Raw genomic sequence first — 26,505 nt, forward strand, 5'->3', positions numbered from 1 at the left:
GTTTGCAGTCGGAGAAAAATTCAACTTCCTGAATTCTAAGCATCTCTTATGTCTGAGGCTTCTCTTAATCAGATCCAGAGTGAAAGAGCCACGTGCTGTTTTTCCTCAAAAAGCCTCAAACCAAGCAGTGGATGTAAAAGGGCTGGTGACTGTTACTGTACTTTTTATTCCAGTGGTATTCAGATGGACACGTTGAACACGTTAAGGGCTTGTTTTCTGAACAGGAATGCTGCTCTCATTTGAGACCAACAACAGAGAGGAAAGAAGAAATTCTATTAGGCACAGAGAGTTAAAGAAGGCTACAATGATTATACTATTTTCCAACCTGTCCCAATTACTGATTTCATCACATTTTAAGTCATAAAATTCTGCCTTTGTTTTATACATGCTATTTTGTTTCTCCCTCTCTATATTTCACAAGAAGAAATTGCTGAATCCATTTTTTATTTCTTGTAAGTAGAATTATTCATGCTTCAAGTGCAACTGAAGGCAGAGTGTAACCATCTACATTTTAGAAGAAAATGTTACAATCAGAAGTGTCTTTATTCTTTGGAAGGCAAATTCAGGATAAGACTACACTAAATTTTCAAAGTTTTCTTAATCTAATATAATTTGTTTTTCTATTACACAAGTCCTTCATCTTTGTAAGGAATACAAGATTATGTGGTTTTCTAACCAAAAGAATGATGTGTTGCTAAGGGTATTAAGCCTTATTTTAATAGCTTTCAAGCATTAATTAAATTATTAATTAAATTGTTGTGGTCAACAGAAGACAAATATGTGACTTACAAAACTAATTTCAAATATAGTCTTTAAGTAAGAGAAAAGCTCTGATTCCTTTTTTCCCCCTTTGCTGTCATTTTTAGCCAGTTAGAATGCAGTGAGAGCAGTGCTTATTTCATTACAATTTCTAATCTTTTCCAGATTCACTGACTTGTCATAAGAGTTATTTCTTTCTCAAGCCACAATAATGTTTTTGGAATAGAGAGCAAGGGAAAGCTTTATTCTGTGGCTTTCCCAAAGATAAAGACCTTGCTCTTTTTTCAGTCAGTTTAGTCTTTGCACAGTTTAGCACCAGGCTGATCCCTGTTTGGTGGTGGCACACAGTGTTGCTCAGGCAGTGGGTAGGTGGAAAGGCACGTGTGAGTTGCCAGCTGCACCCAGTAGTCACTTCAGTGAGTGCTGAGCCTGGACCAACCCCTCCAAGTCCCAAATGCTAAGCTAATAAACCTCCTGAGACACTGAAGTGAATCTTCAGTGAAATATTTCCCCAAAGCTTGGCACTAGTGATCAATATCAGGAGAATCAAGCAGTGCAACTGTTTGCAGCTAGAAAATATCCTCAAAATAATTCTTGATGTTAGCACTTCTGTGCATGAGCTGTAGGTGTTACTAACCAGACAGACTGTCAGACAATATATGTACTGAAAAAAACTGATGGGACTTCTTGATACAGGGAATTTTTCTTAAATCTTTTCAAGTTAGGTCTTTGAAAGGTATCCTGTCCATACTAATGTTTTGATAGAAATGTCACCACTTCTAAGTTTTGTGCATCATTTGAAAGTACAGGGGTTCCTCTGTAGGTGCACAGTCTGTGGTCATTGGGAGTGGGGCTGCAGCTCATCCCCAGTGGGCACAGCTGTGAGCAGCAGGGGAGCAGCACTGACAGCAATGAGCCAGGGAGTGCCCAGGGGCACTGACCAAGGGAACAGAGGGCACACAGGTGCAGTGCATCAACAGGAGGGGATAAAAGGCTGGGCTGAAGAACAAGAAAGAGCAGGTATCTGCAGCCTTCTGCAGTGATGTTCCTGTGTATGGGCAGAGGCCTGAAGCCTTCTGATGAGGTGAGGTGTTACTGTGTATGGGTGAGTGCTTAAAGCTTGCTGAAGTGGCATGGGAATGCTCTGTGTATTGTGGCTGTCTCAACTGTGGCATGTGCTGTGACATTCCTCTTTACTCTGCTGGAACTCCTCAATATGAAAACGTGGGTTCTGCCTTTCTCAGGGATGAATTGTACATTCTGGGCTGGAGGAGCCCGGGCATGCAGACCATTCAGGCACACCACCACTGACATTCAAGGGGAAATGCTTTCCCGTGCTTATGAGCAAGGATGTTGAATAAGTATCATTCAGTTAATACAGGCAGCTTGGGAATTAGATGTTTTTCATTAAAATAAGCAGAATGTTTAAAAGCATGGAAAGAGTTTATTGTGAATTAGACTGTGCTTGGTCCACCCAGTGCTTAGCAAAGGTTCATGCAGATGCACAGCACTGGTTCTTTCAGCTCTGGAAATTTTGTTCAAAGTCATCCTGCAGTCCATGTAAAGTAGATGGACCCAGTAGTTCACATTTGTTTCAGTGAACCCTGGACCAGTTTCTTGGTTAGCTGGCCAGTGTGGATGCACTTTTTAACTATTCTTCCACAACCTTGGTTCTTGTTATTCATGACTTGTTATAAAGATGTTTCTATGTATGTAAACACACATAAATATAAATACATGTGTCTTGAGAAAACGAACCCACATCCAAAGCAAATAGAAAAACCTACAAAACCCATATTGATTTTCTATCTTCTGTTGGCCCAATATAAATACATCCTCTGGACTCTTGCAGGACTGTTTTAACTGCTTTTTATCAGCCTCAATTTTATGTAACATTTCTATGTTCAAATGAAATACTAGGCAAATTATTTTTGTTCTATTTCCATAAAACTGCTGTACTCACCTTCTGTAGATAATCAAAGTGTGAAAGCTATCTCCTGTGAAGTTCTATTAGGACTATCAAATATATTTTTACTTTAATAGCTGTTGCAGGTCATGTTTGCTACCCAGCTATTTTTGCAATGAAAATATTACCTACCTCTCCTATCAATGTCAGCCAACATCCAAGCAATCCACTATGGAAATCCTAAGCTTCACATGATCAGTAATTATACAGTACAAGCTCAGCTGAGCTGAGAAATGTTTTGCTTATTCTTCAAAACCAAGGATGAAACATGCCCAAAGGACTGTTGTGTTTCATCCAAGCCACCAAAGACTGTGGGACATGAGAGGGGGCAGGTAGTTGGAGTTTTGTCCCATTTCTGTGTTGTGCGCATCAGGGTGGTTTGAGTTTGTAACACTCGATCAGCCATGTGTTTAATGTCTGCACCCCATCACATCTGTGAGGACAAAGCCACATGCTGAACAGCACTGTCCTTCCTCGGCTCTGGCAGATCAGGCTGCACAACCAGCACCTGGCTCTGAGCAGTCAGAGCAGTGCTCTCCTCCGGAAAACCAGAAGTAAATCTGCTCATGCCTAATCTCTAAATCAGTGTGGACACAAGTCTTTATCTTGTTCATAAAAACAATGGAAATCAAATATGTATATAAACTACTCCCTATTTTTTTCCAATAACTGCCCTTCTTTTTAATCAGAAATAAACTGTGCAGTGCAATCTATTGATGAAACCCAGGATCTTTACCCATTATGAGTGGTTTTCAAAGTGGTTTGGAAGCAGTATCAACATATGATTCGGGGGTCTGGCTGTTGTTATGATTGTTACATTATGTTGTTTCCATCCGATTTATATTCTGGCTTAGAAATGGCATTAGAAACCCATTAGAGCAAACAGCAGGGCTTCAAGCCTGAGGTGAAACGTTTGTTAACAGGACTACAGTAGCCAGCTTCGGGCGGGTTTATTGGTTTGATCCCGCAGAATTCTCGCAGCCCCTGAAGTTGTGCTGGCTGTGTTCTGGTCAGGAGCTGAGCATCGTGCAGCAGATGCCGGCTGCCTGCAGGCGCCTGGGCTGTTCCGCGTCTGTGAGATGCCTGTAGGAATTGTTTCAGCATCCCCCCGGCGACAAGATGCGTCCTGCTTCCCAGTGTTTCCAGGGACAGCAGCACCTTAGCTCTGCGGGTACGCGGGAGGAGGGCAGCGCACGCAGCACGCCGGTCCCCCGCCGGCTGAAGGCGCGTCAGCGCTGTGAGGGAGAGCTTCTCCCGGGGCTCATCCCGGGGCGCTCCAGGAGCAGCGGCCGTCCGGGCCCTGGGCCCGAGCGCGCGAGCCCCGCGCGCCGGGATTCCCTCAGGGAATGACGTCCCGGCGTGCGGCCATTGGCGGCCCCGCGGCGAGTTCTCCATTTATGGACACACCGGCGGCGCGGGGCAGCCCCGGTGCCGGCCCCTCGCCCCCTCCGGCCCTCACACTGCACCGCCGGCCCCTGCCCCGCGCCGCTGCCCGCCCCGGCCCCGCCCCGCCGGGAGCTGCGCGCGCGGGCAGGGCGGAGCTGCTGCCCCCTCCCCTCCCCTCCGCCCGTCCCTCCGTCCCGGGGCGCCGGCGTGTCTGGGCAGAGCCGCGGGCAGCGCAGCGCCGAGGAGCAGCGATGGTGAGCGGAGAGCTCGGCAGGGGGCCGAGCAGGGCGGGGGCAGCTGTGGTGGGGCCGGGGCCCGCGGGGCAGGGGCGGCTGGAGGGCGGCTGTCTCGTCCCCCTGGGTCCCCTCGCGCGGTGCCGGGAAGGGGCCGCGGCAGCCCTCCGTGTCCCGCTCCTGGCCAGGGAGCGGTTGTGTAACAGCGCCGGCCTGTGGGAAGCCGGGCCATGCCAGGCACTTGGCGAGGGCCAGTGGCTGCCGGCCCTGCGGACCCGGGTCGGTGCCTTCAGTCTCGTCCCGAGCCCGCCCGTCCCATCGCGGGGCGCGGGCAGGGCCGGCGCCGCCTGTGGAGCGCCAGCCGCGGCTGCCGCCCTCTCCCGCCGCCTGGCTTCTGAAGGTTTTGGATGTTGGTGTCCTAGGGTAGGAACAATCCCCTGGCAGGGGGACGGGAGTAGTACAACAGCAGGTGACGCCTCTGGTTCAGGGGGCGCTGCCCGAGGGCTCTCGGCGGGCAGAGCCGCTGCCCGCGCTGCCGGGGTCGCTCCGGTGCGGCGGCGGGAGCGCTCGCTCAGGTGTGCTGCACAGGCGGCTCCCGAACCCCGGAGCTGGGGCACCGCCGCTGCTGGGCTGTGCGCTGCGGGGTGTCATGAGGGGACGCGATGTCAGGAAAACATCTTCAGTGCTGGACTGAGGGAACATTGAGGTTCGCAGGTGAACCTGCTTCGTCTTTAGTAATTGCCTCCTGATGATTGATAATAGCTTTCATCCTGAGGTAACCCAAATAAATATTGTCTACCTGTTACACAAGAACTAAGAACAAGTAGCAAAGAATCCTATGTGGTAATAAACTAGGCTAAAATCCATAACTTTTAAGCAAGTAATTTACTTTAAAATTTACTCTGTTCTTCTAAAGCAGAGTACCAAAGATCTGAGTGTTAAGATACTTGAAAAACTTCTGCAGTATTTTTGCTAAAGCTTAACTAAGGTTGAGATTGAAACAAGACTGACCGGCCTAGTTCTTGTGTATTCAGAGCTTCACTCCCGATACCTTTTCAAGGATGCCTTTCTTATTGCCATTGCCTCTGCTTTGACTTCCTGAGGCAAGTGAAGTTGTACCTGGTTACATCTACGTGGAGCAAGGTCTTTGCTTTAAATCAAGCATTGCAGAAGTTAGGAAGCTAAAACATCTCTTGAAGTCGGGGATATTGATACCCACTATGTCTTATAAACCTGGTTTTGGTAAGGAGCTTTGAATAGGATAGGTGCTTGTGTTCCCTGGGGGTTGACTGTTTTGCCAGGTGATTCAGATCAAATCGTTAGCCTTAATCTTTGCTTCTCAAGAACCTGCTGTGTGACAGACACCTGTGGCACATATCGGTTAGCAAGAGGCTGGGTCATTGCTTACACTGCTGACATGTTAAGTGGGGTTGGAAGTCTTTGTTGCAGGTGTTTCAGGTACATCTGCCTGTTACCAGTAATACTTCCAGATCAGTCTGTTAGTTGATCTGCTGTGGAGTCCATTAATTCCTTTCTAATGAAAGGTTTTAATCAAAGTAGTTTCTGTAAATACACATAACTAACTGGCAGCATACTCTGTGAGATTTACTTTATCAAAATAAGGTAATTATTTTCTTCCACAAGATACACTTTTTAAGGATGTATTTAGACAATTGTTCCCCAACTTCTAATTTAATACTGAAGTAGTTTTTCACTGTATTATCTCAAAATTATATGAATTGCATTTTTAGATTATTGGTAAGTAATTATTACCACAGAACTAGAAAATAATGTTTCTGAAAGTGCTACTTTTCCAAATAATTTTGCCCAAACCATTGTTTGATAGTCATTAGAAGGTAGTATTTTGTAACTTAGTTGGCAGAAGGATTGCCTGGCAGGACTTAGAATGACTGCTGATGAACATGAATCATGTTACTAATATCCTGAAACTTTATACTCATTCTCTGTGCTGTATAAAAAACTCCCATTATTCCCCTTATTTTTGCCTTAACAATTTTGATGTCTGGAGGGTGAAAGAAGCTGAATGTTACAAGTGTTTTGTGTTTTCTAAATCGAGTCTTTTCTGCCTTATCTTCTTCACTGTAGCCCTCAGAGTGACCCTTTCCTGTTTGACAGGGTCCCCAGTGCAGGGTGCCGAGCTGCCACTGACCCAGGTGCTGTTGGTGCTTCTGGGGCCACCTGATGGAGCAAAGCAGGTCCTGGTGTCACTGCTCTGTCACTGCTCTGTCACTGGTGCCTTGGCCAGTCCCTGCCATGGTGCACTGCCCCACCCAGCTCAGCTGGCACCCTGTGAAGCTCTCTGCACTTAGCAACATGTCTGCTCCTTTGGGCAGGTTTATTTTTAATCCAGGTCGATATCTGTGTCACATTAACAGGGTGGTTTCAGGACATCTGCCAGCATGGAATGGGTGAGCTGTTCCATGGCTGTACATGGCAGTACAAGGTGGGAATGAGCAACAGAGGGGCAAAACTGTAGTAAAACTGACAAGACTAAGGAACATCTGGCAGCTTGAAATTTTTCTCTTGAAATGCATCCGTTTTGTTGGCTTTGTGTTTCAATGTTTTAAATTCAAAATTTAAAAAATCCTAAAACCCTCCAACAGCTTAGCTGAAGGTTTTAAGTCTTCAAAAACTGGGTATTATGTCAGTGCCAAGTAGTCCCACTCCAGTGAAGGACTCTATCCATAATATTCAGGAAGCCTCGTGGTGAAACTAAGCTGGAACTTGCTTGAAAGGGAAGCAGGAAAGTCAGCTGAACTTTATGCCATGTTATGTTATACTGTGAATTAGAACCTCATGTCATGGGGTAGTTCATGGAGATGCATTGGAGGATCTGGAATTGGATAGAGAGTCTGTACCACATTACAAAAATTATCTTGGACCTTTCATTTAAAGTAGCTCTTTAGTCTTCAGGGAAAGATTGTTCCCCTGAGTACTGTCAGCTGGCTTTGACTCTTCTAAAGCTAAAACTTTGAATGTCAATCAGCAAGTATGTTCTGAGACATAAACTGCTACTATATTTAGAAAATAAGCCAACCACAAAAATCAAATAAATGCTCCACCCCAACACAATCCATCAGTGATCAACTTTGCCTGCTTTTGCATAATCTCTGTTCCAGAGAACTTCTGCTGAGGTTTTGTACCAATTTGTTGGGCAGAGAAGGAAAAGCTCCCAAGAGAAAGCAGGATCAGCAGTGTCTGGATTAGCTCACAAGTTGTTGAGCAAGCCAGAGTTGTCTAATGTACTTATGTTAAAAAAACCAATGTGTTCCTAGGTTACCTTTAACCAGTATTTCAGTGCTAAGCAATTTTCTGTAACACTGCAGTCAGTGTGTGCATTTTATCTGGGTGTACTTGGTTCTTCTAGGTTCCATCTCTTCATCAAGGACAGAAGGCTGATTTTTAAAAGGAAACATTTTTATAGCCCCACATTCCTGACATCACAAGAGGGCAGATGTTTATAGCCCAGTCCAGCAAGAAACTGAGGATGTCTTGACTCCATGTAGTGCCTGTGAAAGTCTGCATGACTGACTGGATTAGCCTGAGGGGTCTTGCTGGCCTTTAGGATTTGGTTCTGAAATAATGAATGTGTGATGGGAACTGGGACCTTATACTCTGTTAAGTCTCTTTTTCCTGCAGGGAAGTCACAGGCAAGACAGTGATGCTTCTGTATGTGAGGGGTGCTTTTCTGTCTGGTGCTGCAGACAGCATCCTCAGCTCAAACCTTGCTTTCTGCCAAGTGTGGGATCCTAGGGAGGGTAACAGCATGTGCTTTGCGTTATGGCTAGAGGTGCATTAATGGAAAAATCTTCCAGCTAGATGATGTTTCTTTCTGGCTTATATATAAAATATACTAAAACACAGTAGTTCTTGACGTGTTTGTTAAGGCGTGCACTGTGTGCATGCTTGCTTTTGTTTCTAGTTTAGATCTCTAGAATGATTATGGATATATTGTGTATGTTAGAGCATTTTTCAGAAGACACTAATGTATGCAGAATGTTACTCAAATACAACTTTTGCAGTTCAGTTGAAAACTGAACCTGTGATTATGTATGTATGTAGATCTTAAGTAATTTTCTCATCAACTCTTTTGCCTTCCAGATATGTTTTTTTCTTTCTACATACATAACTAATTGTGAAGGAAATGGGATGGCAATGCTCTTAGTAGTTTAAACAAATTATTCGCAGCCACTTTTTTTAACTTAAAGGAATAACATTCACCAGTCTCACTGCCTTGTTCTTAAGGCATTGCTGCACATGTGGCATGGGTGAAGTTAAAACGAGTTTTGTCATGGTTAACACATGGAATGTTAAACTTTTATGAGTTTTCAGTAAAATCTTAGTAATGTTCCCATCTTAACATGGAAAGTATGCTTGCTACATTGCTCAAAACAGTAAAAAGTTGTACATCTCTTTACAGAACTGTTATTATCGCCTTTTGTAATAATTTAAATTAATTTGACTTCATAAATACCAGTATATTCTCTTCTCAGTTGTAGCAGTTAGTCTAAAAGTGTCATTGATCTAAATGGTCATGCCTTGCTCTATCCAAAGTATATTATAAAGAGTAAAAGTTTTGGTATTCCTAATTTCAACATCAGGAGTATGAAATTCCTGCGTGTTTGGATTTGTATTCTAATATACTGTGCATGTGTGCATTGATGACACTAATGTATAGAACATGTAAATAAACATCTTCAGAGTCCCAGAAGAATCCTTTGTTTTAATAAAGCCTAACTTAGTTGCTGCATGTTGTGATGAGGAGAGGAGGAAAAAGATAGATATTCTTCCTCTTGGGGTCCCAGCCAGGCTTTGCCAGGCTAACTCTGGGAGTGTCTGTCCTGTAGTTGCCTGAGGAGTTCAGACACAGATCATTGGAGTTCTGCTGATGGAGACTAGCCTGGGCCTGGCCTGCAAGTTGTCAGGCTTTTGCTTACCTTTACTTCTGGTTATTGCCACAATAAATGGCTTATAAATGATAAATTCATCTGCTTTCCTTTTCAGTTTTGTAAAGCACTCTTGTAATGGAATCCTTCAGTCTGCTTTTTTTAGGAAGCTGCATTCTAGATCTAGGTGGTGTGTGGCTACTGAGTGGCATTAAGAACTGTGTTAGAAAGGGATTTTGCCCCTAATGAACAGGGGTTTTGTTCTGGGGGTTTACCGTGCTAGACTAGAAGCAGTAAAATTGAAGCAGTTTTTGGAACTGGGAGGAGTGTGTATATGTGTGTGCTACACAAATAAGGATTTGGGAAATATTTTGTTTCCTCTGTAAGGACAGAAATCCAGGCATAGGCTTTGGTAAGAAAGGGTTGGCTTGCATTTCTGGTGGCTCTTTGGATCAAGTCACTTTGTACTATCTAAACTCTCACCATGAATAAAAGCAGGAAAGTTTACCTCAGCACAAAAGGCTGAAACTTTGAGGGAAAATCATATAAAGATTCTCTCACACATTTTCTCATCTCTTGGAGGCCATTCACTTCTTCACTACCTATGGTCTGCCAGGGAGCTTTTCTGGTTGATGCTGGTCACTAGCAATCGACTAGCATTGTTTTCAGCTCTGATTGAAGTAGATTTTTGTACTGCTCTGTATGGGGAAGTGTTCCAGGTGTATGGGGTGCCTGCTGACTTTTGGAACTGCTGTAGTCAGAGGACTCTGGATAGATCTAGTGTGTTTGGCTTTTATCATTTCTACTATGTCTGTAAAAGTGTTTGTAAACATCAGAGAAATATGGCAGGAAGTAAACAGGAATTTTCTCTCTTCAGATGAGAACTGAGAGCTGTCTCTGAGGACTTGCTCAGACGTTCATCTCAGCCGCCCGTGGTACTCCTGGGGCAGCTTGGGTGTGAGGAGCTGTAATTTAGTCAGACCTTCCTGGGCTCGATTCAGTCTTTCCCATCTCCTACTCCCTTCCCACATTCCTGAGATGCCAGTTACTGTCCTGCCCAGGAAGTACGGTTGTCACTCCTCCTGACTCATCCTGATCTTCTAGCTTTCCTATCCTCCACCTACTGCTTTCCTCCCTCACTTCTTCAGAACTGTGACTGCCCCTGGGGACACCAGGTGTGCAGTCAAGTCCTGGCAGTGCATGGGATCTGTTCTCTCTGCTTGACTGAGTCATTGCTGTGATCAGAAAAGGTGTCTTGGTCTACAGCTTTTCCACACGCTGAACCTCACAGGTTTTTTCTGCCCCTTCTATTAAATGTGCTTCATATAAATGTGTAAATGGCTTTGGGGTTTGATGGTGTCCTCTACACAAGCAAGTACATCTAAACCCAAGATTCTGTAATGTAAACACCCTAGGAAGAAGGATGGTTGAGGTTTTTTTGCGAAGACACAGCAGCATTTAATTGATACTAAAACCATTCATGGATTGGGTTCATAAATTATAAAGTGTAATTTTTATGAAATTCTGAATTTAATTTTTTTTAGTTGAAACTGAAAATACTTCTTTAATCAAAACCAGTGTGAGAGCTGACAAGGAAAGCAGTGTTGGCAATTGGAGCATGAGTCAGAGCTATCAGAAGTGATGCCTATTGGGAAGCCGACTTACAGGTGCTTTTAAAGTACAAAGGCTTATCTATTAACATATAAGTTACTTTAACATCACTAAATGTGAACTTGAAAGTTAAAGCCAGACATTAGCAGATCTTGAGTATACTTCTGATCAACAGTGTCCTGGAAGTGTCAGAAGGATTATAAAATAGGTCTGGTGCTCTGCTCTGCTGTCGTGTGTGTGATTTTTCAGCTGCCAGAAGTGTCTGGTGAAAGCCACTTCTGGCTTTCAGGGGATCAGTGCAGTGGCTTTAGGATGGAGTGATGATAGATGTTTTTCTTTAGACTTCTTCAAAAAAAGGGGACACAAATAGTTTATGCAAAAACATGTGCTTCTAGAAGCTATTTTCATGCTTTTTTCAGCAATCTGAAGTCTAAATGAGAGGTTTTTGTTGGCATCCTTCAAAGAGGATTAGCAGTCTCGTAGTGACTTGCTGCACTTGTCCCTGTACAGGAAGTGTGGGGCTTTTTTTCTGTGCCAGCTCAGAACCACTCACTGAATCACTGTCATCAGCTGAGCCTGAGTCTGTAACCACTTCTTGGTCAGCCTTGTCTAATTTAAGTGTTGAAGTCATACTCAAGTCTGAACAATGCAGCCTGATACCCTCTAAAGCCAGCAAAATGTTTTCAACAGCTTTAAAGTCTTTCCTGCTTGTGTCTTATAAAATATGCTGCCTGGTGTTTGATCTTGCACCCTAGGACAGTCTTCTGTTTTCAGTCTGACATTCCACAACATTTGTGAGGCTTTAATTCTAGGCAGTTTACCAATGCACACTGTTATCTTTTGCAGTGATTGATGTCTTTTCCTGTGCTTTGAGCTGGATATTGCTAATAGCAGAAATACAGAAAGATGGAAATTGGAGCCTCTTGTTAGTAATGTATTTGCAGTGCCAAGCGGTAGTCAAGAACTTGTCTCATCTTGTTTTGTTTTGTTTTTTTTTCCCTGCCTTGAAGGATACAAGTCTGCACAAATGCCTAAGTGCTTCCAAATTTGCTTTTGCAACCCTGTGTTATTCACAGCTTTGTGAAGAAGTGTGCAGATGCAAAGTGTGCTTTGTGCTGCCAGCACATTTGGAGTCCCTGGCACTGTGAGCCCTGGGCTCTTTGGTAGCTCTTTGGTGTGGAAGTGCTGCTGCTCTGAGGGGTAGCAGGAACATTCGGAGGGCAGAAGTTTACCTGGGTATTGTGAACATCTGTGAGCTGTTGTGCTGCTTCTGGCACACACTGTTCACCTCCTGATCACTTGGGTTTTGGCCTTACTGCAGGTTTGTGATGTATGAACCAGAAAACACTTCTTTAGCTAACGTGAGGCATATTAAAGGAGAACTTTTGTTAAACCTAATCTTAAAAGCTATTTCATGGGACTCAAAGCAAGTGCATACTTTTAAGTATTTGTTTATTCTTTCACTATTTGAGGAGCGTTTGTTTTGTCCATTTATTAATTCTGAAAGATTTTTTTTTCCTGTACTGATACCCACCTGTATTCAGTATATTCCTAAAGAAAGAGAAATGTGCAAAAGTATTTATAACAGTAACTGAAAACAGTCATACTAGAGGTAAATTAAATGGGGAATTAAAAGCGTGGTTAGATTCATTCCAGAAAGGATATAAAGCCACAAGCCCACCCATTCTTGCTTTCAGAGCACCAGAGGTATAAGCTGTCTACATAGTCTGAAGTAGTAGATAAATCTATGGTATCTTCTGATAAGGCAAAAGAAACATGGATTTTGTGTAATTATTTCTGCTGTCTAGCTAAATATAGATTGTTTTTGAAGGAATCAATGATAGGAAGCAATCATCTAGGAAAAAATAATGAGTCATGGGAATCCATAGTTATATTAGACCCTTTTATTGTACTTCTGTATTTTTGGTTGACTCTTGATAGTGCAGTTTAAATGAATGCACTACTCCTGTCAGGAAACTTCTGATATCTTTCCTACCATAATTTGAATTAAAATTTGGCTACAATGAAAGCTGATGTATTATTAAGCATGATTTTGTTACCTGTAGCTTCTGTACCATGAAATATCCCACTTCACTTGTAAATTTGATTTGTTCTTGAATTCTGAATTGGCTGAATCCAAGAAAACAAATATTTGACTCGGCCAATTAAAATATAGTACATCCACTAAGAACAGAATTACTTCAGCTGGATTTATTTTCTCCACTTAAAAACTGTGCCTTACTTGCAGTCATGTTTCCAGGACTTGATGCTCTGTTGGTAGTCTGCAAAGCCTTTTTCAGTGCTTCCCCTCAAGTATACACTGGGAACTGCTATATTGGTTAGTAATTGCTAGGTTCAGCAAACCAAAGTTTCCTACAAAAACATTCTGGTCTTTGCAGTGGAAAAGCAAAAATAGCTTCTCAGAGTAGGGCAATTTGTGTGTTCAGTTTTTGAGGGGATCCTGGCTGGTTTTTGTGTATCCTGCAGGACTTGCGTAGACTGAAGTAAGGTGCCTTTTTGGAATTGATTGGTCCTGGTGGAGCAGGAAGCATGAGCCTCCTGCTATGGAGGAGCAGTGTAAACCTGCTGAAAATCTATTGCAGAAGAGCTAAAAATGCCTAATTCTATCCTGAGCTGTACCAGCCTGCTGGCCATTGTTTGCTCTGCTGTGACTGTTGGCTTTGCAAGCATCTCTTCCTGCTTTTTCCTGGTGTAGCTGGGAGATCCTAATCCTTTGCTGGTGCCCCGGTGGCACTGGCACACAGTGCTGCTGTGAGGAGGGACGTTCTCCTCCCAGCTGAGCTGGGACTCCACAGCCCTTGGGCATTTAGTGGCCAGAACTTGCCAATGGCTGAGGGCAAGGTCCTGGCAGGAGCAGTGGTCAGAGCCCTGCCAGGACCCAGGGACTGTGTTGGTGTTCCTCATTATAGGAAGAGACTGCCAGCAATTAGAGGTTGCAGTAACCTCTACAGACTGTGCTATTTGGTAAGGTTTTTAAAGAAAGATTAGACTTGACCCATGGAAAAAAGTGAACCGGGATGTTTTGTAACAAATCCTGTTATGAGATCCTGTTATGGCTCTATGTATATCTGTAGAGGTCTGAGCTGAGGTTTGGCCTTTAATGAGCAAAATCTTGAGCTCCATTTGAAGCAGAGTTGGGAGTGGGCAGAATGACTTCATTGTAGGAGAGGCCACTGCTTTTGCTGTTTTGCTGTGCTTTTATTGTTTTTTGTCTCAGCATTGAGTTGCAGCCACAGAGTTCAAAGCATGAACTGTTTTCAGATGAGAAGGAAGGCAGGGATAGGCCTTCAGCACAGCAAGTCAAGTCAGAGGTGTACCTACAAGTGAAAGAGGACTTGGTAGTACCTCAGTATCCAGTGTCTGAAACTTGAGATTATGTTGAGTACCTGTTTCTAACAACTGAGCCTGGTTTCTTAAACAGCTTAGATATTTGTCTATAATTGTGACTCTTGTCTCTCAGCATTCTGTAATATATCTCTGCATAGCAATAAAGGACTGGATTCAGTGTATTGGAGAAAATAAGAATTTGCTCAATTTGATACTTGCTTTAAATAACAAATCAGCATATATTCTGGTATGTGGTCAGCAAAACTTAGATTTGATAAAACTGAAATGGCTTCTGTTGTGATTTTAAAACATATATACAATAAAGGAGATTGATCTAGCTTGAAGCTGTCTTCAAACACACAGAATATGTGTTCTCTATACCTACCCTCCAGTGACTTTGACCTCGGTCTCAGGAATATGTAATGAAGTGTGAGGCTACAAAGAGGTTGAACTTCAGTAGCACTGTGAGAATGGATTAATTATTTCACTATTGGTAACTGGCAGTTCTAATGTTGAGAGGAGTACTTGGTTTGCCAGTACCAGTGTCAGTAACCCAGCTGACTGCTACAGGAGTCATAATGTTCCCATGAGTACTGTTTGTTAAAGCATTTCTAGTGGTAATAGGAATTCTGGTTCCAGGGTTCTTAATGCCTGAAATACCAGCACACCCAGTCCACAGAGACCTGATCTCAATATGCAGAGTAAGTTCATGACCAGCAGTGGTTTCTTCCTGTCGTTTGTGTTTTTATTCTTGGTACATTCTAGGAGCACTTGAGAGGAAGTGGGGCAGTGGCTGCTTATTCCCATATTTGGTATTCTAGACAGAATGGACATTCCAAGGGAGAGAGGTGATCCAGTGTTCCTGGACATCTAACCTGCCTCCAGCCAAGGCTTAATCCTGGCAGAGTCTCAGGGGTCCATTTCCTTGGTGGCTGTGCATGGTGCAGGTTCTGCCCAGAGTCACAGTTGTGGTCGGTGGCACTCGTGGGGTCCCTTAACAGAGGTGGGCTGGCTCTTCACAGTACTGAAATCTTGTATTTACATGGTTGCAAATCCTTGTTCTCCAGTGGAGCTGCCATTGGTCTGCACATTGGTAGTGGTGTATTTTGTGTTGTAAAGAGTTGGAATTAGTGAGTGTTATTGAGTACTTTAGTGAAATGAACACTTAAGTATTTAACTGTGGAAAAGGAAACAATATTTATAACATCAACCCACTTGCATCTCCTAACTTTCTCCTTGGTATTTTTCCTTAGACTTTTACTGGAAAGGGCTCATGTCTTCTGTACAGTTTTAGGGGTGAGCAGGGGAACCCCAAGCCCTAAATCTGCTTTCTTAAATAGTCACTATTAAAGCTATAATGGGAAGGAAGCAAATATGATGTATTTCACAAAAGCATTTTAATCACTGACAGTGTAGGCACTGCTTCGTGCTGGAATAGCTGGCTACCTTATCTGCTTCCATGCAGTTCACCAGTAAAAAGACAAACTAAGGACTACAGAAATTAATCTTTATTTCATTAGTCCTGAGATTGACCTTTTCTTGTTCCTAATTGCAGCAGTCTGTACTTGAATTGAGACTAAATATGTTCAGCTGCATGTGTCAGAATGGCTAAAATTAATTCTTTATGGACACAGTCTTGACAGAACTAAAAACCTCCAGTTCTGAATAAGAAAGGAATGTCTGAAAACGATCCAGAAGACTAGAACGTAATAGAGAGTTTCAAATCCCTGTTTCAGTGCCACAGAATAAGTTTATAGACTTGAGCAACTGGTTTTTTTTCCCAGAGCTGAGCACTTCTTTTGGGGAGAGGAATTTCAGAGCTGTTTATTCTGAAAAGAGGCTCAACGGTGTGAAAGCTGGCAAGTGCTGAAGCAAGTCTGTTTGGGCTGTACTGGCAGTACAGGCTGTACCCTTAGAGTACGGGCAGGTGCTTCATAAACCACTGAGGATGCTGTGATGGATGTTCCAAGGTGGTGGTTTGTAATGCAGGAGTGTGTTGTTACCACAGTTAATGAATTAGTCATGAAGAGCTATTTAGTCTGACACACCTCGAGAGTGTTCACCTACTGAAATCAGGTTTTCTTTTGTTCAGGTCATTTCTTAATGCTGCAGCAGGCTGAGGTGTTTTTGCACCTGAGGCCATTAGGTGACTTTTTCACTGGACTTGTCCCATCTGTGGGTCTATTCTGAGACCAGAATACATTTAAAATGCAGCAGTCAACAAACTTTGCCGTGCAGCTCTGCGGGGGGCTTATCTGAGTGTGGCTGGAGTCCAGTCTGGGACTGGGAGGGACAAAACAAGCAAAACTGGTCCTGTCAGTTTGACTGTGACCCCCCGGTTGTGCTTTGTACTGGGTCTCTGATACTCAAAAATGGTTAAATAGCTCTTAACTTGGGGGTTGGGAGTAGGGGGGAAACTTCAATCAAAAACCAAAAATACCAGTATTAACTTCTACTGTTCTAGAAGCACTTAAGAGCTGGGCAGTTCTTCCTAGTCTGCACTTCAAAGTATGTAGGTGGAGAGTCAGTAATTGTGATGTTAACTACCTGTGCTGAGGTGGCTGTGGTCATTCGTTTTACATCTGAAGCAGACAGTATAGAGGGAGAATAAACATTTTTTTTAGAGGTTATTTTGCCTGGTAACTACACTGACATCTTAAAGGTGGCAGTCAAGGTTTTTATGGTGTTTGTTTTGGATTGTTTTTTTCCTGCAAGCCTTTGAAAATATTTTATCATCCTGCTCTTTACAGGTGTGGAGTAGTTGGTTAACTTTAAAATTCTAATCCTGTTGCTGTTTGCTCATTGATAGTGCAGGTGTACAAACAGGAAAAGAAAAAAAACAAAGGGGAAATTAATATCATCTGATTGCTAAAACAAAGCAGCTCAAATTTAGTAGCTAAAATTATGTTCAGGCTGGTAACAGGATACAGTGAACAATGAAACTACATTCTGTAGCTAATTGTGTCCTTTTAGGGCTTGTTTTGGAATTGTACTTGGCCAATTGAAACTCTTCAGGGGAGTAGAAGTCAGCCTCATTTAAATGAACCAACCTACTTCTTTTGCATCACACCTCAGTGAGATGCCTAGGCTCTCATTTCTCTTTCTTTGTATTTTTGAAGACTTTGGAATGTATTCAAATAAATAAAACTTTTTTTTTAAGGTGGTGTTTTAAGGCAGGGCAGGTCAGGACACTAACTGTTAGAACTGGCAGGTGGGGGGAGTGCTTTTCTGTTGTTCTATCCATTCACTACTATGGCTGTAGTAAAACATGCAGTTTTGCCTCCTTATTCCTGTCCTGCCTTCCAGTCTCTAGTGTGACAATGTGGGAGAACCTCCCTGAGTAGCAAAGCTGTGCAGAGCCTTTGTGATCACTCTGTGGGTATTGTTCTGTTCTGGTGCTGTTTTAATAAGGATGGAGTGGGGAATATATCTGAGGCATGTCCCTGACAGCTGCCATGGACTGTGGTGTGGAGCTCTTGTAGGAGCCTAAATTGTCTATAGGGTGAGAGAGGAATGCTCTGTGCATAGTGCAGACTATGTTGTGCCCCCTGTGAGGGAAATGGGACTTGGTCCACAGTAGGCTGAGTGACAGAACTTTCTCAAACAGGACAGAGAATAAGGGAAATAAACCTTAGAGGGAATGGTGGGAGCCTAGTCTGGTCCAGGCAAGCTGCTTCCAATTTCCATGTGAAGTTCTGCTCCTTCAGCTCTACCTTAGTAGTGCTCTTTCCATCTGTTTATAAGCCTTTAATATTGCTGATGGAATTGGTTCAGTCTGGCACCTTCTCTGATTCTAGCCTTGTATAGGAAATGTCTCTTACCCACAGATCAGCAATGTGGCTTTGAAATACCTGCCTGAATCTGGTCTTAGCTCTCACCTTCTACAGTTGCCTTTCTCATGCCTTCCCTTCTCTAACTCTCAGCAAGCCTTTGCAGGGGTCTTTTGTCTTCATCTGCAAATGCCAAAGGAAAGGACATGCTCCATTTCATTACAAGCTTTCAGGGTGATTTTGGGGGTTTATCCCTTAAATGTTTTCTGTAATGATGTAATGTGATGTCTAAGTCATGCTTTTACTGGTAGTTCTAAACAGGTTTAGGCTTGCTCAGCAGTGGTGTGTGTAAACATTGGATCATTTTTCTGGTCCTTTTTAAAGTGCAGATTTTCCTGGCAGTACATACTACAGGGAAACTTGCAGTGAAATATGTTGTATAAAGGCAATGAAGTTCTGTTTTATACTTTGCAGTAAGGTCATGGAGATGAAAATGCATGTACAGATGTACATTTGTAATTCATGAACATGGATATGTGACTGTCATCCTATTACTTAAATGTCTGTGTATGAAACAGGTGACTTTAGCAGTAGATTACAAATATTTTTTTGTCTTCATTAGTCCTTAAAGCTACTGCTGTCGAGTGTTGGACAATTTTCCAAAGTGCAATAAAAGATATCAATAATTGTTCATTAGCACTAAATAGGCAGAACATCCCTGAGGATAGATCTCTAGTAGGAATCTGTGGAATAGCTGGTGTATCACACACGAGTGTGTGTTAGAAGATACATGCAGGCTGTCACTGAATGATTTAAAATGTAGAGCACTTCTGAACCTGCTGTTAACACTATCTAGAAGCAGTACAGCCTTACAACTGGACTCAACTTTTACTTGCATAATGTGGCACCATTTTCCACCACAAATAACCAAAACCTCTTACTCTTTATTTGCAAGATTTGGTCCCTTTTGATAGCCCTTCTGCTAAACTGGGAATTACTGACTCATCCATTTAAATTACTGCTGTTGTTCTCTAGAAATCTGGGCTTTACCTGATGCTCTTCCATGCAAGTGGTATGTAAATCAACCCTTGCTAAACATTGAGATTTGACAGGAGCAAATTGCAAAGCACGATAGCTGCAGGCTGCCTCCTGTTCCTCTTGCTGTGTTTTAGCAGGAAAAAAATTATTCTGGCAGCCAGACATTGCACAAGGAGTATGCAGAAGCACATCTGCTTATCTAACAGTCTGATTCTTTAATCTACAGATTTTAAGAGATGTTTTCATTAGCTGGATGAGACATGCTTAGCTGCATAACATAGTTGTTCAAATTAATGTTTTGTGAGGGAAAGAAAAAGGCACAGGCAGGTGGCTGGGATGGTTGAAGATCATCACACACATGCCTGATGTGTGATGTCTTTTTTCACTATATGATACATAGAACTGTGTGTGTTTTGTAGAAAACAAGCTTTTCTCACTGATGGGCTCGGGTTTATTTGAAGTATGGTGACTACCCTGGATGTATGCACAGACTGGAGAGTGAGAGGCTGGAGATGAGCACCATAGAAAAAGGGACCTGGGGTCTATCCCTGATGGTGAGCTGAACATGAGGGCAGCCACGAGGGCCAGGGGGCATCAGGCCCAGCATCAGCAGCTGGACAAGGGGGGAATTGTCCTGCTCTGCTCTGCATGGGGGCAGTTCTGGGCAGCACAATATTGAGCTGTGTGAGTGTCCAAAGCAGGGCATGAAGATGGTGAGGAGCAGCTGAGGGCACTGGGTCTCTTCAAGCTGGAGGAGAGCTCACTGCAGGTACAGCCTCCTCGGGAGGGGAGGAGGAGGGGCAGGCACTCAGATCTTTGCTCTTGTGACCAGTGACAGGGCCTGGGGGAATGGCCTGGAGTTGGGTCAGGGGTGATTTACTTTGGACATTAGGGAAAGGTTCTTCACCCAGAGGGTGGTTGGGCACTGGAACAGGCTCCCCAGGGCACTTGTCACAGCACCAGCCTGACAGAGTTCCAGGAGAGTTTGATCAATGCTCTCAGGCACATGGTAGGATTCTTGAGGATCTGCTGTACATGGAGCTGGACTTTTGTGTACCCCTTCTAACTCAGGATATTCTGTGATTCTATGGCTTTAGAAGAGATTTTGAGAATGGGAATTAGACTCCCAAGCCTGTGTTGCTCAATGACCAACCTCAGAGATTCAAATCCCACCTGATTTACCAAAAGGGCTGAAGCATTCCTTGTGTGTCTTTACTCCCTTTTCCAGCACTGCCTTAAGTCCTCCAGGGCATGGTGCCCTCGGTGGGCCCCACTGACCAACAGTGCTGCTGCCCTGGCAGGATGGAAGCAGTAGGAGATGGTGTGGCTGAGAACTGTGAGCTTAGCCTGACTTCACTCCTGGTTTGCAGCCGCCTCTGAATGTTTCACTAATGTGTGAAAATGTGAGAAATGCAATCCAAAACCAAACAGACTTTCAGTAAGTTAAACTGAAATGAAATCAATAGACATTTGAAGTATTAGAATAAGGTGTTACAGTGCTGCATATAAAAGCTTAACAGGAAACTGTGAAGTGGGGTTATTCATCTACCTATTAAAAAGCCAGACTAGATGAGGCATTCCAGTGCACAAAGGCTTTGGGTTATGTTTCTGCATTTAAATGCAACAGCACCTGCGGTAGGGACTAGTTTGTGTTGTTTGTAAACAGTTTACAGATTTTAATAAAGAACAGTTCCTGCCATTGTGTTCTTTTTTATTTTGAAAAAATGTAAAGAGAAAACCCTGAGGTTTTCCTTAGCAAAGGTGATTCTGATAGCTTTCATTAATGGGGTTATTAACAAGGAGTGAGTTTGAAATACTAAAAATTGTACTCTCCATGGCAGCATAGCAAACAGTCACAGATTGGTTTAGCTGCTGGCAGCCTTCACACCTTGTTTGTTTAAAAAAAATCTGGGTAAGGAGTTCCTCTGGTGTTGTTGGATTTGGACTTAATGGACTTAGTTTTGTTGATACTCTCTTGTCTGTGTTTGTGTAAGGTTATCTTGGAAGATATTTGAAGATCCAGCTCTGTAAGGAGTGGAACAAATTGTCCTTCATTTCAGTGGGACAGATTAGATGGAATCTGTAGCATAGGGTTTCAGTTAGTATATGAAATGTGCAGACAAGGAGGAAAACATAAGATGTGTAGATTGTGTCCTTTTTTTACATTTATTTTTTTGAAAGGACACTATCCTTAAAAACACATAGACTGCCTCAAAATTGTCTTTTTTTGTCCTGATAGTTGGCCTAAATACTTTTTGCAGAAGCAAATGGTTTTCTTCTCAACAAAACCTTCCTTACTAGGCATAAATAAAACTGGCAAGTTATTACAGATACCTGGATATTTCATGATTCTTTGTTCTTTTTTAATTGTGTGTTCATAATTAGAAGAATATTGGTTTTGAAAGCCTCGATGAGTTTCAGTATTTTAGGTCTTGAATAATTCATGATGAACTTTGTTTACACACTGTTTGTGTCTCAAAGAACCTCAAGCAACTTATTAAAAAAAGACTTTACCACATTCCTTTATTCAGAATTATCCTCTGGTTAATTACACTTGGCAAAATCTATGTTTATGTAGAGACTGGTATTCTGCTGAGCCTCAGTGAGGGATGCCTGAATTCAAGTAAGGATTGGGAGCTGCCTGTTCTGGATCATGCTGGGGAACCCCTGAGCCCTGCAGAAGCCAAAGGCCAGCTGAGGCAGGAATGAATAGTGCTCACAGGTCAAAGGGACAAACCCAGGCAGCTGGGTAGCAGCAGAATAAGAGATTGATCTTGGGCAACTTGAAAATGGAACAAAACTCTTGGTCCCTTCCAGCAACTACAGTAAAAGCCCTGGAAATGTGTCTGCAGTTTAAGATTATCCAAATGCTAATACAGCATGTTCAGCCCTTAGTCAGCACAGGGGAAGCCTGCAGAAAGTGTCAGTGTTTTTTAAGAAGTTGGTTTTGGCTTAGCTCCTGGAATGCTCCCAACATTTCTTGTTTTCCTTGGGATTCTCATTCTAACTTAGGGGTGCCTTAGTGTTTCTAGGTCAGGTGTGGGGAAGGCAAAGGAACAAGTGTGGAATTAAACTATATTGGAATGATTTGTCAAAGCTCATGAGAATTCTGCACGGAGGAGTTAGAAACAAGGTGAAGTTGAAGTGCATGGTAGCTGTTCAAGGAGTCTGTGTGTCCCTGTGTGCCTGGCTCCCAGCCCTGCTGCTCAGTCAGGGCTGTGTGGCAGCACTGCACCCTTACCTGCTGCAGCCTAAAGGCACAGCTGCTGGCATTGCACTTGGGTTGCTCTTTTAGCACACCACTTAAAATTGTAATTCTGTTAGGCAAGATGGAGTCAAAGGCAGCATTTATAGCGTGGTTGAAAGACTTTGAGCTACTCCCGTGGTCCTGATGGGGAGTAGTCATAAGGAGTATGTTGTTTATCAAGCTGTCATGTAAGCTTAGAAAAAAACTATTCAAGTGCAAGTTACTTTGTAAGCCAGAACTTTGTTTTTAAAGAAACACAAATTTTGCATGTAACACGGGATGTAGAAAAAGGTAAAGTTGCTTTGTGGGCCTCACCAAGGTAATGAATTGCAGCAGCCAAAAGTTAAAGGATTTTGAAAATCTGAGCATCTCTTCATGTCCAGGTTGTTTGGGATGGAGGGAATGAGACACTATTTGCTGAATAGTTGTCCTGTCTGAATCAGAATATTATGCTTAGGTGAAAAAGTAATTCAGTTGCCTTTAGTTTATATTTTAATTCAATATTATTTCAGTTCATGTGGGTTTGAGTCAGAGGTCTGAAATTGAATGAGTCCAGAGGTTGAAAGCAAGGTACATCACAAGCATTTAAGTTTAATGTGGGTTTGTGTAAAAGTGCTGCAAGCCAAAGTCTTCAGCCACAGTTCAGCATTTGAGACTTAAATAGTTTTTCTTCATTACTCCAATTTTGAAGCCTTGTGATTTAGCTTGAATTGCACCTGTTCTGGGTTTTCATTATGAAGTTTAGCATTTTGCTAAACACATAGAAATTGGAAATTAAAGGGAAAAGAAAATGCAGCATCACACTGCACCACTATAGAGGTTCTTTTAAATAAAACCAGTGTATTGATCTGCAATGGTCTGCAGCAGTTTATCCTTTTATCCACAAAGCTGACACTTTTTACTTGGTTTCCCCTTTAAATTGTTGGAATCTTATGTATATTTATGATGCTGATGCTGAATTGCAAGGTCTAAAAGACATTTAAATTTGATTTTCTGCATAATACTGCCAAGTCAGTGATAAAGTTACAGGTTTTTGTGAAACAGCTTCTTGGCTGGCATCTGTGCTCAGAGCATAATTATTCCAATACAGCGTCTGTGAGACTGAATCTAATGCATGTCCTGATAACATCAGTTTCTCCTAGCAAATGGAGGAAGAAGGATAGTTTGTAAATTATGTGTTTGTTCACATCTCTGGTAGAAGCCTAGAGTTACAAAGATAGCTAGATGTCCAAATTAATTTTTTTTTTTTTTAGCTTTCTTGGTTTGGGAGTAATTTGAATGCTAGATATGAACATTAAACAGTCTCACATACTTAAAATAAGACTGAGAGGAAATGGCTGTTTCTGTGTTAAAATCTCTTTCATAGACCAGTAGGAACTATCATTTTACCTATGAAGTGAACCTCTCCCCAGAGTTAATAAAAGAGGAATCCTGGGGAGGCAGAGATCATACACATGTTGGTAATATACAGCCCAGATAATAACCATGAAGGCCAGGCCTCCTAGCTGTTGATGGTTGTCTTAAAAAACATTGGGCCAGACACTTTTTATATATTTCCATTAATGACTGTGGTGTTCATCAGAGTGGAATGAATGCTTCATATCTGCAATGTGTTTCTATGCTTCCACCTTTCTGGGATATCAGCTTCACTGACAGAGTGCAGTGAGCTAGAGGAGATCAAGTATATTGATTGTTAGTTTAATTTTCTTGGGTGACTTGTGTATTATTCTGGTAATATGAAAGTCTACAGAGCCAGGATATAAGCCTAATACTCTAATACAAATTAGAGTAAATAATTTGAAGCATAGGATTGTAGAGGAAGAAGTTTAGACAACTGTATGAAATCTTAAGCTAGCTGGGTTAATTCAAAAAATGTTCAGAGAGCAGCATTCTTGTCATACAGATTTGAAAGTTATTGTAAAAAGAGCAAGTGAAGTAAACTATCATATTGATTAAATTACAATAAGCCAGTTATTCTATACAACTGGAGTGTTACATGCTGGTTTTTAAATGTATTTCTTATCAAAGCTGCCATGGACTGAATAGTCACAGCTGCTTTAGAAGACTATTGAAATGACATATATTAGCTTTATGAATAATGTGCATATGCAAAATGATCTGGTTATGAGAATCTGTCTCTTGTGGACATTGGACACTCAGTGGGACCTGCTTGCCCTGGCATAATTAAAGTAAAAACCAAGCCCTGACAAAGGATGAATGAAGCTGTGCATGGGTTGCCTCCTGACAAAGAAAGTGGATTAGTATCTGCTTGAGAATTCTGCACAGTGTGTGAGATTTGTTGGGTCTGATGTTTACTTCTTCTCCCAAGATTTTTGCCTCCTGTTGGTTTTTGATTAACTCTTTGGCAGTTGAAGTGAACTTGTAAATTTGGTTCATTGGCAAGATGTAACGTATTCCTGAGGTGGAATGCTCAAGTTCTTGTTTGTATTTATGTAATAATTAACCAAGGAAACATTTGTATCTGAATACACTGAAATAAATATTAAGGTTGGATTATTCTGAGGTTGAATTAAAGGTTTAGTCAACATATCAAATAGTCTTATTTCCCACAGTGTCTGAAGTAAAATCTAGTTTTTGCACGAGTATCAAAACATGACAGCTCATAAAAGGGACTCGGGCCACATGCATGTTACCACCCAGGTACAGACTCTGCTGTAGGTGAGTGAGCACCACCCCCTGAGCCTTTCCTGCTGCTCCCAGTTTGTGCTGCCAGAGGTAAACAGGAAGCTGCTGCACTCTTGGAGCCTTTACTCCCTTTACTCAACACTGTGAAATTAAAATAAACATAGAAAGCAATTTTTGCATCAGAACCTCCCCCAGTGCAGAGCTCCTCCTGACCCCCCAAATGCTCTCCTGCAGCCGCTGTCCCCTGAGAGGAGCTGCCAGCTCCTGAGCCCTCGGGTTATTGCTGTGAAAAACGCCAATCACTTGTTTTTAGAGTTTTAAACGTTTCATAGTAATAAAACGGTTATAAAACTATTAACACAATTAGAGCAGTAATAATGTGGACAATTTGAATTAGGACGATATGAGACAATAGAAACAAAGAGCTACGAATGTCCGGGTACCTCTTTCTGGGCAGCACAAGCCCGAAAAAGGAGCCCCGTTAACAAAGGATTAACTCTTAAAAACAACAGCCTGGTGCATATTCATACACCTCATACATGATGCATAAATTCCGTTCAAAATCAGGATTCTGTCTGGTCAGTGTCAACTTCTTCCTCTGAATCCTAACAGCGCCTTCGAGGTGGGAATAAGTTTGTTTCTTCTGATAAGAGGGCAATAAATTCATTTTCTCTGAAACATTTAGGTGTCCTGTGGCTGCTATCTCACTGCAAGTCCTTTCTTAAAAAAAGTATCCTACATAGCAGAGTTTCTATTTTAAAATTTTTTATAACCTAAAGCTATATTTAATACACTACCTAAGAGAATTAATACAGCACTACTTTCTAACATAACACATATAATATTAATTTTAATATTTGCCAAAAGCCAGTCATAAAATACATGCATTTTTCACACACAGCTCTCACCGAACATGAAACCAGACGTTCTTGAAGCCAGCAACTTTGGAAAATCCTGTGTAAACCTAACAATGCTATTGGAGTTCTTCAAGCTCTTTATCACAGGCTCCACCCTGGTACACAGGGCAGATTGTCTTGTCCTGCCCCACTCACCCCCGTTGAAACTATGCATACAGGAGGGAAGATCAAAGCAAATATCTCAAAAATAGGTGAACTTGGAACCCATGACCACGCTAATGCCCAGGTTAAGAATTAAGCAGTTGACTGCATATCTTATTTGTGATATCAGAACAGTTAAATGTTACAACTCTGAGCAGTGCATAACACTAACAAAGTTTGGTGATGTCAGCACAAAGGTGCTTTTTGGTACATGCTGTTGAAAAAAGTCTTGGCCACAGTTTTCTGCTGTGTTGCAGCTTTTGCAGTTTCATCATGCCTGTTGCAATAAAGAGTGTTTTTCTTAAGCCTGAACTGCTGCAGGCGTGTGACTACATGACAGTCTCCACTTAGAAAAAAATACCTATATTCTCTCTGGTTTGTAAATAAGTTCAGAAAATGGCTTTTTTTTTTAAAGGGAAAAAAAAAAACACTCGAAAGAGACTCAGCTGTAGTTTTTCCAAATTATTTTAAATTTAGTTGTTATTCAGGGGGATAATTTAGCTAATGCTTATTTTAGAAATTAGTCTTTCAGTTTT

The 26,505-nt window shown here is 42.3% G+C and overlaps 1 protein-coding gene across 1 annotated transcript in view; it reads left to right on the plus strand.

The window, feature by feature from the left end:
* Window positions 1-4,071: 4,071 nt before the first annotated feature.
* MYO1E (myosin IE) overlaps window positions 4,072-26,505 on the plus strand; it is a 76,429-nt gene continuing 53,995 nt past the window's right edge. The window contains 3 exon segments of the mRNA XM_063169568.1: window positions 4,072-4,167; window positions 4,169-4,351; window positions 4,354-4,365. Coding sequence (XP_063025638.1) covers window positions 4,072-4,167; window positions 4,169-4,351; window positions 4,354-4,365 — 291 coding nt within the window.

This window comes from Melospiza melodia, chromosome 15, assembly GCF_035770615.1.
Source record: "Melospiza melodia melodia isolate bMelMel2 chromosome 15, bMelMel2.pri, whole genome shotgun sequence".
Taxonomy (NCBI): Eukaryota; Metazoa; Chordata; class Aves; order Passeriformes; family Passerellidae; genus Melospiza; species Melospiza melodia.